This window comes from Mycteria americana, chromosome 6 (assembly GCF_035582795.1).
Source record: "Mycteria americana isolate JAX WOST 10 ecotype Jacksonville Zoo and Gardens chromosome 6, USCA_MyAme_1.0, whole genome shotgun sequence".
Classification (NCBI taxonomy): Eukaryota; Metazoa; Chordata; class Aves; order Ciconiiformes; family Ciconiidae; genus Mycteria; species Mycteria americana.
Genome location: NC_134370.1, coordinates 57125038 through 57139129, shown reverse-complemented (window position 1 = coordinate 57139129; position 14092 = coordinate 57125038). Strand labels below are relative to the sequence as shown.

Genomic DNA, 14092 nt, shown 5'->3' with positions numbered 1-14092 from the left:
ACTATAGTCCATCATGTGTTGTAAGTGGTTAGAGCGTGTTACACACAACTGAAGAGGAATTTGTCATTTTTGTTTATTTAGTGTGTATTTTCAAGACAGAGGGTTGGACTGATGGTTATGACTTTCATTGAAACTGAAAATGTATAAACTTAACGGGTGTTGCTGTCACTCTTTGTAAGTATTAGTGTTTTAAAAAAGCCACCTTGTTATTTTCCAAAGTTAAAAATCACTATAAAATGCAAAGAAGAAAATTTGTTACTTTGAGCTCATTTTGGCTTGAGAAAAGCCTTGATTTCTTCTAGTTGATTACCTTTTAAGTAATTATTTTCTTAGTCAGAGTGAAAGAAAGTTTGGGGTTAACTTTTTATTTTCCATCCCTCCTATCTGCTTCTGGTCCACAAGACTATTTGTCCTAAATGTCTGTTTGCTATTAACTCGTGGATGGGAAAACTAGTTCAGCTGCTTCCCTGGCCCCTGGCGCGAGCGATGCTCTGGGGGCTGCAGCCCTGGTCGAGGGGCCAGCTCACGGGCGATGGCAACGAAGGGGCTGCAGCGTGTGAGCAAAGGCCTGCGCTTAGGTGAGAGGTCGAACTGGCGTAGTGAAAGAAGTACATCTTTAGTGTGAAAGTAGTTAATGCGTGGGGTTAGTTTAGAAGCGTATTTTTTTGGTTAGACAAGGATATGTGAACCTGCTACAGCATTGTCATCTGTTATGTTTCCAAAGTAGAATTTTCAGTGGTAGTAAACAATCACTCTCAATGACTGAGTCTTAATTTCATTTGTTTTAATAGTGGGGCATTTTTGCTAGGACAATGTCTAATTGTCCTCACCATACTCATACGAGGTACTGTATCTGTTTGGTAGATAGGCTGCCTCCTGGTCAGCTTCCTAGGACTAGATCCTGTTTTGAATGATAGCTGGGCACTGCTTTTTGTGGCTTTGGGATTAAGTAATTTGCTCATAGTTACATAGGAAGTTTGTAGCAGGATCAGGTCAAATTGAAGGCTGCAATGGGTTGCTTATGTTGTCAACATTTGTTTTCTTAGCTGAATCGCTCTGATTCTGAAAATCATTACATACCTTCTGAAAATGTTGCAATTAGTGGTCACCTAGTGGAAGGATATAGTATAATCTGATGATTAAAAATGCATAATTTCAGGGATTCAGAATGAAAATTTTAGCTCTCCTACTTCAGTAAGCAAATGGGCCATAACTCCCTTTCTCCTTGAAGCGGTAATGTCATAACTGCTCTCATGTTGTAATACTACTGCTGCTGCCTTTGTGTAGTTGTGGCAGTAAGGGGTAGGATCTGAGTTATGGTGAAGAGATCAGCAGATCTTACTCCTTGCTACTGATGGGCATCTTTTCAAACCTGATCCTGTGCTGTTTAATGGGACTAGCTAAAAGAGAGGTTCCAGATGTGTCACCCAGCTGGTGCAAACCGATTCTGTATGGCTGCATATTGAAGACATCAGCAATGTGAAACAATAGGCCTAATTATGGTGAAGAATACAACTGGTTTTAGATGGTCCCAAGGATATAAATTACAGCTTATTGCATGGTATTTGAACAGAGGCCTTGGACCTTGAGTTAACATGAAATTTAAAGTGTTAGTATAAGCTACAAAAATGAATTTCCACAACAATTTTTGGGGGGGATGGGGAATGAAAGGAAAATGGGCTGGGGTGATGTAAATTTTTTTACAAGCAGCAGGTCAGAATGAATGAACCTGAAAATGGTGCATGTGAATGAGAAAAAATTTTTAGCTTTAAAAAAAAGTTAAAAATCAAGAGGCTAGACTTCTGGTTTTTATAATCATGAGCAAAGAGTTGGATAGTCACTGATGCTATCCTAATTAACTCTAGGATAAATTTTATATTTGTTCTTTAAGTAAATTCATGGGTATTATGAGAAGGGTCCTCACACTGATGTCTTAATACGGATATAAATTCAAGATAGTTTTGGGAAAAGTAACAGTGTTACCTCATTATGTTTGTACTAAGGTTATAATAATCCTTGAAAACACTGTCTAAAATAAGGACTGTTGGCAGTATGAGAAGAAAGGAATCTCAAGGCAATAGTTACATGTGCTGAGTAAAGCAAGCTCTGCAGATCACCCTTCTGGCAGGGTACTATACCACATCAGTGGAGGGCAGCTCAAAGCTTTTTCAGTTTATAGAAGTATTACATGTGGTGATCTTTCTTTAAAAAGAAAAACCCAGAGGAGGATAGCATGTGTTTCCTTCTTCTTTCCTGCGTTTGTCACGTGGCTGTACAAATACCTGGAGGCAGGTGGTGTGTGGCAGGAGGGAGCGAGCCAGGGCACTGGGGCTGTGTGTCTTGGTGGCAGTCAGGCTTGAGCCTAAGGAATGGTGATATTTAAATGCATTGAAACAGTCTTGTTTCTGTTTGCCAGTGTGCCTGCCTTTATTTTTTTTTTTCCTGCATGCAATTCTAATTGCTTTAGTGAATTGAGGCCATTATTTAGAATATGATAATAATTTGTCAGCTGCTTTTGCTGCCCTATTAGGAGTGGGGAGACTTGTTTTGCTTGGTCCCGGTCATCCCACTGAAGTGCTAGCACAGTTTTAAGGGAAAACACTCATACAGTTAATTCTAAAGTGTTGGGATAGTTTGGAGAACTTTACATTTATTTAGAGAGCTGGGTGAAGAGCTGAAATGTGTTAATCTAAGATCGAAGAGAAGACATACTTAGTGGTTTTATGTGACCTATAGTTGTTGGGAAGAACATACAAGTGACTTGTAATGGGACTGCCCAAACCTTACCCACACTGCGAAAGGTACACCTTTGACTCTTCTCTTTGTGGCATCTTTGAGCTTTTAAAAGAAATGAGGATGTTGTGCAGAAATGCAACATATGGTCTTTATGACTGCATTCTGCTGCTGCTGACAGGGAAACTTACTGAGAAAATTACCGCTTTTGTTTTCATAAATAGTAGTTGCGTTCATTAGACTATTAAAAATAAATGATGTCTGAAAGTGCCCATATGTTAGGGGAAACGGTTATAGAATATATCAGTTACTGTGTAAAATGTACTTGCTGTTAGTTCTTCTCTGTAATCTAGGTTGGATAAGTATAGAAGTAATTGATGAAGTAATATTTGTCTAATATGTAGGAATTACCCCTATGATTCCTGTAACAATGAATCTATGGAGGCAAAATTATGATTTGAGATGTTAGTAAACTTTATCCAAAATCACAAGGATTTAAGCTTTAGAAGTGGCATTGGATGTGTGCTGTATATTCTGGAAAGTCAATGAATACTGGGAGTGCACAAACCTCACCCTTTTCATGCGAACAGTACCCAGTTATCTTTTATGGTGAAATAGTTAAAATTCTGATTTTGTCTTTGAGTAAAAGTTTAGTGGAAAGAATTATGCCAAAATTTAGTGACTGAGGTACAGGTTGTTATTGTTTCTGACTTGTTTCTTAACAGCTGTATTGGAGAATTACCAAGTTTTCTGTGATATTCCCTTCTTTATTAAGACTCAGTAGGATTTTTCATTGTGTGCCTTATATTCTCAATAGGTTATATCTAAAACTTTCACAATATATATTTAGAAATGGTGGTTGGTGATTATTGTCAGTTTTCCTCCACAAGTATGAAAAGTATATGTCATTTCTAGTTTAGCTTTTGTGATGGTTTCTTATTTTGTAACTGGACACTAAATAAGTTGTATACTTAGGACAACTTAAGGAGTTGGGGGAGGAGGAAGACTTCTGTACGTGCTGGAATACTGATGTGTTTTTCTCTCCTTTTCAGGTTGTCACGGAGTAAAATGGATGGTAGCTTTGATTGTGATTGTGGTGAGCTGGAGCCACCTGATCATTAACAGAAGGCATCTTTTGTAAATCAAGAGCTGCCAGTTTCCTGTTTAACTAGACTGTAAACAAAGGAGAGAAAAAGGAGGAAGAAGGAAAAAGAAGAAATAGTGCTTACCAGCACCATAGAATGACGCTGCTCAGGACCAGTCCAACACTGAATGTATCTGCACTGTGAGGAGGAGGATGTTAATAGAAGCCTATTATGTGCATATTTATTCACATTTTTGTTAAATGTTAACCAGTTTAGCACAGTAGAGCTGAGTGCATAGTATGTCATTTCATTCCGTTTGAGTTTCTTGTGAGTATTTTCTTTAATGTCTGCAGAAATGCTGCACCTTTCTTGAACTATGAATGCTGCAATCTTTCTATCTTATGCTCGGTTTGAGTTCTAGAGCTTACGGGCTCTAAATTCAAGGGGACACAACAGGCCTGGCTGGCTCATAATGAAATGAGAGTATCAAGAAACCATCTTGCAGTCAAAGCCAAGTGTTTCTTCTCCCTTTCTGTAAGACCTTTCCTTCAGATACCAGTGGAAGTGTCTCCGCGTGTTTACAGAAGCTTAGTAGTTTGAGGAAAAAGAAACGTAAAGAATTTAAAAATGGCAGAAAAATTTGAAAGTCTCATGAACATTCATGGTTTTGATCTGGGCTCTCGGTATATGGACTTAAAACCACTGGGCTGTGGTGGAAATGGCTTAGTTTTTTCTGCTGTCGATAATGACTGTGACAAAAGAGTGGCTGTCAAGAAAATTGTCCTTACAGATCCCCAGAGTGTTAAACATGCTCTACGTGAGATCAAAATTATTAGAAGACTTGACCACGATAACATTGTCAAAGTATTTGAAATTCTTGGTCCTAGTGGAAGCCAGTTAACAGATGACGTGGGCTCCCTTACAGAATTGAACTGTGTTTACATTGTCCAGGAATACATGGAGACAGATCTGGCTAATCTGCTAGAGCAAGGCCCTTTACTGGAAGATCATGCCAGACTTTTCATGTACCAGCTGCTACGTGGGCTCAAGTATATTCACTCTGCAAATGTTCTGCATAGAGATCTCAAACCAGCTAATCTTTTCATTAATACTGAAGACTTGGTGCTGAAGATTGGTGACTTTGGTCTTGCACGAATCATGGATCCTCATTATTCCCACAAGGTATGTGAAGAGTGGGAATATTTAAGTGATGCACTGACAACCGTGCCTTCTTAAAATAGCATCTTTCTCCCTTTTGCAGAGGTAGATAGTCTGTGGAAGGCCTCGTTAGCAAGTGGAATATCATGTTAGGGATCATACAGTAGAACTGGAATGCTTGCAAATAGAGTGAAACGGATCTGGATGACATGTTTTGTCTCAGATAGAACTACTGCAAGCATAAAATAAAACTTTTTTTTTTTTTTTTACTAGATGTGTTCAGAAAAGCAGATTTTTAACAGTGAATACAGAACCTGAGATTAAGAGCAAGTTAGAGGCACAACTATAGAAGCCTTAGATAAGTTTATAAGGGGTGCATTCACAGTGTGCAAGTGTGGCTACTTCCTGGGACCGATTTAGAGGTCCTGTCTTCCTGGTTTAGATGATGATTCACAAGAGAGTTCATTATTATCTCTGCATTTATTTGGCATCTGCAAATAAGAAAGTTTTGCTGCAGTACCTCATTTGACTAATAAATAGTGTCATACCTCTATAGTGTTGCTGTTCACTCATAAAGATATTGCTGTTCCATTTTAAAAGGTAGAAAGGCTTAGTAGGACGCAGATGGTGCTATCCCTAGGACCTCGAGACCAAAAAATCTTATAGTAGTGCATTAAAAAATAAGAAACAAGTAATTAAAAAAACATACCTCTTAAAAATCTAAGTAAGCTTTTTTCTTTTTTTAAATTAATTTCATTAGGGCCATCTTTCTGAAGGATTGGTCACTAAATGGTACAGATCGCCCCGTCTTTTGCTTTCTCCTAACAACTACACTAAAGCCATTGACATGTGGGCTGCAGGTTGCATCTTTGCTGAAATGCTGACTGGGAAAACCCTCTTTGCAGGTGAGTGGAATAAAAATATGCGTATATATTCCTAAAAGGAGTGGTACTGCTTAATTATCTTCCTTAAGAAAGGTTGATTCTCATGGCTAATATCAATAGTCATTGACTATCAGGATATGCTATATTATTGTGCAATTATATAAGCAAACAATAAATTGATGTATTTCTAGAGCAGAAGATGTTTCAATTTTTGTTACTCATACCGGTGTGTATTTATATAAATATCACAATTTAATTTAGTACTCATATATATGGTAAATCTGTCTGTAATTAGGTTAAGCTAAATTTATTGGATGCCTAAGAGGTGTTCTAAATACATGTATTTTAGTGAATTGATGTGTCCAGGGAGTATTTGAGGATTATGAATGCCCTGAATATCATATGCATAATCACTTCTTGCTTCTTTATATATTAAATTATGAGAGGGTAGCCCTTTTTTCCCCATGCCCAATTTTTTTGTCATCTACATACTGTTTTGACCTGACCTTTGTTTCAGTGCTATAGGGAGGACTCTTAAGATTTAAAATTTGGTGTGGCATACCAAGGAAATGTGTAACCTCCAAATGTTTCTGGTAAGATAGGAAGCAGTGCTCTGATCTCATTGGGTGCATCTACATTAGTGCTTTGGTTAGGACTGGGAGCAAATATTTGAAGCAAATCTCTTGATGGCCATCCTGTACCACACTGCTGATTTAGCTTAGTGCACAAACTAGAGTCTTTTTAGATAAAATGAAACTGCCGTTTGCACTGTAGGAGATCATCCAGTATGCTCCACCTGCTGATAGGCATTCAGTCCATGGGAGCAGATGAGCTAGTCTAGAGTAAACCCCTGAAATGCTTATTTTGTGTGCACCCTGGGGCCTCAGCAGCAGCTGTCTCATTCAAGCTTGCTCTTGGATTTGCTCCTCTTGGTCTAAATTACCGGGGTAATACAGATAAAGCCTCTAAGAACTGAGCTTGCATTTCAAAGTTCACATTCCTTTAGATACATGTGGACTAAAAGCACACCTCTGCAGTAATTCTTAGCTTTGTACGTCAAGGTAATGAAATTGAGAGCTTCTTCCCATTAAGTACTATTAATGGAGTACTGTCACCTTGAAATCATTATTTTATAGAAATCAGCAATTAATATGCGAAGAAGCTTTTCTTAACTTGCAGTGAGTTGCTAACTCTTTGAGTTACTAACTATTGGAGTAATGTCCCCAGTGTGTTAAACGCTCGGCTGGTAAGAGATTTATTAAGTTTCCATTGCATCAAGCACTTCTACTGGAAAATAATGAAATAGTGGGAGAAAGTCTGTGGATTTCGGCATTCAGCATAGATTGATTGCAACTGCTAGCATTTTGGCTTTTTTTTGAGTAGCATTGGTATTTGCCACAAGTTTTTATTGGTCTAATATCTCTGTAGTGAGTTACTTTTTTTTGTTTTTTTAAACTCAGTCTTAGTAACCAAAATCCTAAGTTTATAGGCTCATTTATATGCCCTAATTACATTGTGCAGATACCTAGAAAAATATTTTTAGATGTGGATGTGTCCCTCTGATAATTTAGCACTGCCATAGTTTTCTGATTTAAAGAGTGGACTTATTAATGTCATGCATTTGAAAAGGGGAAATGGTTGGAGATATGACAGTTAGCCTGTCCTGAGAATCTGAATAAAATTCTTTTGCAAAGTTGTTTGGAGGGCTTGATTTGGTTAATTTGCAACTTCCTGTCTGCTTCTGAACCATCCCTTAGGAATCCTGCTGTCTGGAAAGCTGACTGGAATGGGAAGGAAGAATGCAGATTAAAATTGCAGAATACCTGGGATGAGGGAGGGAAGGGAAGTTGAGGCAGAGGAATTCAACAGCTGTTCCAAACAATCCTGCAATTCTTTCTTCTAAAAAGATATTTTAAAATGCTCATTTCATTTATAGTGCAAAGAAAGCTGATTAATTTTAGGATGGGTAGGACATGAAATAATGATACAGTAAAATCTGTTTTCCAGCAAATTACAGACAGTATAACATCTGATAGATTATATTAAGTAATTTGTAATAGTCTGAAGTAGGAGGACAAAACAGCTTTTTCAATCCAGCAAATAAGTTAACACGAGGCACGACTGATTCAGTTGGGGAATGTAGGTCTCAGTCAGATCTTCTGTAGTGACTTTGCCTCGGCTTTTCTTTAAGTCATCTGGCAGATACGTAGTAGGATGTCCAGTGCAGACTGTTGTGCAAACTGCTGAAGCAAACTGATAGCGCAGAGATTTTGACATGGTACAATCTCTTTCTGGCCCTGCTTATTTTTGTATTTAATGTCACATGCGTCAGTATCGCTGATGATTGCCCAGAGCTGCTTGGTGAAACACTGGCATGCAAATAATCCTATACAGTTTCATCTCCTACTTGAATCTCTAGGGTGCTACATGCTTCTTGGAGCTGAACAATAAATTGAGGTAGACAAGCTGTATTTCTGGGTGCTCCAACTTTAACACTGGTACTGAATATAGATGCTGCTCATTATTCAAAATTCACCTGCTGTATAGGCCCTTATAGTTCTTTACCCAAGGAAACTTCAGATAGTGCTAAAAGTGTACTATAATTTCAATCATAATACAGTACTTCTTCCCCCTCCCCCCCCCTCCCCCCAACAAGATTACACTGCTGAACTGGCAGGTGATTTTTGTCTTCCACCTGACAGTAATACAGGGTTTCAGAGTAGAATATTAATACAAATACTTGTGGCCTGTAAGATCTCTTGCTGAGCTAAACCACTACTGTTTTTATTAATAAGGGACATATAATTCAAAGTGAGGTCAAATACTGAATTCATTAGGTGGATCAGTTGAAAGGGGAGGATTGCAGTATATAGTCTATAACAAAAAGATAAGAGTGTTGCTGTAGAGTACCTCATCCGTGGTGAAAGCATCCTTGCAAAAGCTTATGGTTAGGTCGTGTTATCTGTGTGTAGCAGCTCTGTAATTCTTCAGACGCTACAGCATTTTTGAGAGCTCTTCAGATTTATTATCATTCAAATTTAGAACTTCAGCCTTTCCTCTGTTGTAGGAGATAATAGTCTTCTACTGAAAATAGCTGCTCAGAGCACAAAATTTTGACATGCCTTTCACATACAGGGATCAGAAGTGTTTGAAGTTGAAATGGCAGCTTGTATTTTCTCTTGGTGTTTAGGTGCGCATGAACTTGAACAGATGCAGTTGATTCTAGAATCAATTCCTGTTGTACATGAGGAGGACCGTCAGGAGCTTCTCAATGTAATTCCAGTTTACATTAGAAATGATATGACTGAGCCACACAAACCTTTAACTCAGTTGCTTCCAGGCATCAGTCCTGAAGGTAAGTAGTTCAGAAAAAAATACTTCCTGTATTTAAAAATCATAAAATAGTGAACAACTTTACAATGCATGTGTGTGATTGTTAAAAGCAAGTTTCAGTTAGAAGAATCTGGGTGTTCTCTGAAGAAGGATTGTCTTCTGCTGTAATAAAAAATTTGCTTACATGATAGCTACTTGGTCATCTTTGGAGTAGAGTTGTGAATCTCAGCTGGACCTGTTTGCACTGGAAGACTGGTTGGATTGCTCTATTTTGAGACAGTGGCCTTCTAAATATAAGGGAACATTGGAATGGAGTCAGTATAGAACAACTGTCTTTCAAATCTTTTTAAAAGAAAGTCCCCAAACCAAACTGACAGCAATGTTTCCTCATAGCTGTTGGTGGATAGTGATCCAGCTTGAAGCATTCTCTCTTACTATTTTTTCCTGCTTTAAGTTAAATTATTGTTGATCTTAGATTTGACCTCTACTCTTCTAGCCTTTCTATGGCAACAGAATAATGCATATTTGGCAGTATAGTCTCAGTAGCTGATACTTCACAGGTGGCTACTTTTAAGCAAATGCGCACCTCTAGAGCAAAGCACTGCACCTTTATCTTAAATTCTAGATGTCTGAAATGTCATTTTTCTCCTATTTAATGATAACTTTCTCTGCAGCACTGGACTTTCTGGAGCAAATTTTGACATTTAGTCCCATGGATCGATTGACAGCAGAAGAAGCTTTGTCCCATCCTTATATGAGCATTTATTCCTTTCCAACGGATGAGCCTATTTCAAGTCATCCTTTTCACATTGAAGATGAGGTTGATGATATTCTGCTGATGGATGAAAGTCACAGCCATATTTATAATTGGGAAAGGTAAATTTATCACTTACTGTGGCATGTAGCATAACTGAATGGTTGTGTGCTTGAAGTAATGTTGCTTCATGGGCATCACTTCCTTTTCTGTTTGTTTCTTCTTAAGTTGACCTGAGAATAAACTTTTCCCTTATAGGCAGTGTGTTGTCATTGGGTTTATAATTCATTAGACTGACTTGGATTTGGTGATGCATTCCTGAGATGCACTCAGGACTCTAGAATCTAGAGTTAATCTCTCCATTACTTTTTTCCCCAAAAAATATTTCTCTAAAAAATAAACTTTAAATGAAGAAAGTTTTAAGCATAGTCGTCTTGTCCAATGCTTAGCTCGTATAATAGTAGAGAGACGTACAGTAGTCATTTAAAGTCAGTTAAACACACTTTAAGGAAGAGTTCTGTAAATGGAGTGAGCTATTGTACATAATTCTGGACTTAAATCTTTCAGATGTGCATATGAGGATTACTTTATGCCAGATTAAATTAAAAACCTGGAAGAGGTACCTGATTGGATTGAGGAAAAACTCTATCTGTGTTGAATTGTCATTATTCTGTAAGGGAATTTCTAAACTTAACTGTCTTTGTCTTGGGAGCTAGAAGACTGGTTTTTTGCTGCTAACACTTAGGAAATTGTTTTACAGATACCATGAAAGTCAGTTTTCAGACCATGACTGGCCTATTCATAATAACTATGAAGCTGATGAAGTTCAGCGTGATCCAAGGGCTCTTTCTGATGTTACTGATGAGGAAGAAGTGCAAGTAGATCCTCGCAAATATTTGGATGGAGATCGTGAAAAGTATCTGGAGGATCCTGCCTTTGACACCCACTTCTCTACTGAGCCTTGCTGGCAGTATTCAGATCACCATGAAAACAAGTATTGTGATCTGGAATGTAGTCACACTTGTAATTACAAAATGAGGTCATCTTCATACCTAGATAATTTAGTTTGGCGAGACAGTGAAGTTAACCATTACTATGAGCCCAAGCTTATTATAGATCTTTCGAACTGGAAGGAACAGAGCAAAGAAAAGTCTGATAAGAAAGGCAAGTCTAAATGTGAAAAGAATGGGTTGGTGAAAGCTCAGATAGCACTTGAGGAAGCATCACAGCAACTTGTTGAAAAAGAAAGGGAGAAGAATCAAGGATTTGACTTTGATTCATTTATAGCAGAAACCATTCAGCTTAGTTTACAGCACGAGTCTACTGATGTTGATAAATTAAATGACTTGAATAGCTCAGTGTCTCAAATAGAGTTGAAAGGATTAATATCAAAGTCAGTAAGCAGAGAGAAGCAGGAGAAAGGAATGGCTAATTTGGCACAGTTAGAAGCTCTGTACCAAACTTCTTGGGACAGTCAGTTTGTAAGTAGTGGGGAGGAGTGCTTCCTCATAGACCAGTTTTGTTGCGAAGTAAGGAAAGATGAACAAGTTGAAAAAGAAAATACTTACACCAGTTATTTGGACAAATTTTTTAGTAAGAAAGAAGATGCTGAAATGCTAGAACCTGAGCCAGTAGAAGAGGGGAAGCTTGGGGAGAAGGAAAGAGAAGAGAGCTTTCTCAGTAACAGTGGAGAACTCCTCTTCAACAAGCAGCTTGAGGCTATAGGTATTCCTCAGTTTCACAGCCCTGTTGGTTCGCCACTGAAATCAATACAGGCCTCGTTAACGCCTTCTGCTATGAAATCATCTCCCCAAATTCCCCACAAAACGTACAGCAGCATTCTGAAACATCTAAATTAAAACACTCAGCAGACATTTCTTTTCTATTCATGAGATGTGTTTGTCTTTTTTTATTACTAGTGTAAGTAATTTTTTTACTTGAATCAGATGGTGTAATTTTGGTATGGATTTCAGTAGTTTTCTGTTTACCATTGTTTTTACAATCCAGAATTACTTTCTATACATGAGTTACTTTTGTTTTTAAACTGGCATGTCGTTTGCACACAAAATTAAAGAATAGAGCAAAATAATGCAAAATGCAGGAGGTAACAAAAATGCACTAAACCGAGAAAAAAAACCATTCTCTCAGTAAAACAGTGTCCATGTTTTGCAGAAAAAGAACCTTGCCTTGAAATTTACACAGTGAGACTGTACATAATTGCATGAAAATATCTATTTTTCCCAAAACATTTTTTCATTCATGCATATTTTAGAGTTTTTCATACTGTACACATTTCTTAGACACATGATACCAGCAGCAACTGAAATGAATGCAGAATTTGGTACGCATGTGTTATCTACCTCAAGGTAACAGCAGTATGTGGCAAAACATTAACCACCCATAGTGCTTCTCATTATGCACTTCTATTTAGCCAGCATTATTGTAGTAGCTATTCTTATTGAAAATCATTCAATATTTATAAATGTTCTGGTATGCATTCTTTATAGTGAAGTGTTAATATGCAGCACTTTTATTTATTTTAGCAAATAAGTATATTTCTGTAATTATAGAAAGCCAACTTAATTTTTGAGTTACTTTTCAGACAAAAGTTTTTGTTTAGCACTATGGTTTTATTGCCTACATAGCTGGATATATATTAACATCGGCTTATTCTGAGGCTATCCAATACATTTTTTATTTTTATTTTTTAGTTTTCATTTCAAGTAAAGCACTCACTGTGTATAGGAATTTGTAATTGGAGGTGCTTGATCTCTACAAAAGAAATTAGGAATTGCTTTATTATCAAATGCTCCTAGAAGTCTTAATTGTGTTCATTTTTTAAAAATTTTGTAATGTTAGTTGTGTGCATGGAAATAATTAAGGTACAACATTACTGTAGGTTAAAGTTCTATATGGTGAGACATTTTGTTTTTACTGTATGTTTTTACTGAATGATTCCTGTCCCACTCCCAACCCCCCTCAAAAGCAAGCATGAATAAAATTAGGTTAAATATAGCATGTAGCATCTCGGTCTTCTGAAAATTTGTTTTACCTTCTGATTTTTTGAAATACTGGATGTATCATTGGCTCCCCTGTTTAAAACTAAAAAGAAATAAAAACATGGCCAGCAAAAATGACTGTTGTTTTTTTGATGCTTTGTACAATGAAAGATAAATAGCTGCTACTGTAATGCAGCTGGCTGTCCTGTGAAGGCAAGCCTGCTTGCCTGCACTCCCTAATACAAGGTGCTCAAGGAAGCATGAGAAACTGTCTTGCAGTCTACCTTGGAAGTGCCGCTGCTGGGGATGCAGCGCCCTGGAAGGAGACTCCAGAAGTACGCTTCTGTCCCAGTGCCTACGGCCTGTATTTAAGAAAATCTTGTGTAATGGTATGGCTACGAAAGCATAAGTGTACAGTTGTGTCAATAACCATTTTTGATGAAAATACAATTGACTTCCAGAGTATAAGTGAGCATTGCTGTTTTATCAACTTTTTAGACAGAATAGTGTTAAAGTGGAAAAGCTGCTGTGAGCGCACGCGAACACCTTCACGTCGTTCAACCTGGAGTGAAGGTAATTGTGCAGGTCCCTCAGCCAAGAGGCTGTCTGGAGCACTTTCACAAGGAGATTTCAGGAGCAGGACCAGGTAACTCCTATGGGGTGTTTCAAAATGTGCAGATCGGGTCTCTGTTGCAGCAAGCCCTAAGAACAGTATGTATTTCTCTTCCAGTTCCTCCCGTCAGAACCATTCCTGAGGGAGCTAATTAGCTGTACAATAAAGCTACATCTTTTGGCAAACTCCTACAACTTTTTCTATGACAGTGTCTTAGTTCCTCCAAATTTTTCCATCCCTCTTCCCCTGCTCCTCTGGCAGGTGGCACAGCTCCAACTCACTTAAAACAAGGAGCTGCCCCTTCAACATAGCAGAAAATGGTCACTTGGGGAGATGGAACACCGTGTACATCCTCGGGTGTGGTATGTGAATGTTCACATAGCCACATTGATTTCTACAAATGGGGCTGTAGGGAGGAGGAAAGGGCTGGTAGCCTTCTCCTAGGCCAGGGACTGTTTTGAAGTGGTGTGGTATTTTTTTTTTTTTCCCTGAGATTGGATGAAAGCAGTGGGTGGGAAGTGCTTAGAAACTGG

The 14092-nt window shown here is 38.0% G+C and overlaps 1 protein-coding gene across 5 annotated transcripts in view; it reads left to right on the top strand.

The window, feature by feature from the left end:
- The window catches only part of MAPK6 (mitogen-activated protein kinase 6), a 31539-nt gene extending 18458 nt beyond the window's left edge, over positions 1-13081 (top strand). For 3 of the 5 annotated variants that reach the window (XM_075506031.1, XM_075506029.1, XM_075506030.1), the window contains exons 2-6: positions 3786-5000; positions 5737-5881; positions 9051-9215; positions 9868-10069; positions 10708-13081. In XM_075506031.1, the coding sequence (XP_075362146.1) occupies positions 4446-5000; positions 5737-5881; positions 9051-9215; positions 9868-10069; positions 10708-11806 (2166 nt within the window). In that variant the 5' untranslated portion in view covers positions 3786-4445 and the 3' untranslated portion in view covers positions 11807-13081. The remainder of the gene's footprint in view (positions 1-3785; positions 5001-5736; positions 5882-9050; positions 9216-9867; positions 10070-10707) is intronic. The other 2 variants (XM_075506033.1, XM_075506032.1) reach the window with 2 other exon arrangements.
- The last annotated feature ends 1011 nt before the right edge of the window (positions 13082-14092 follow it).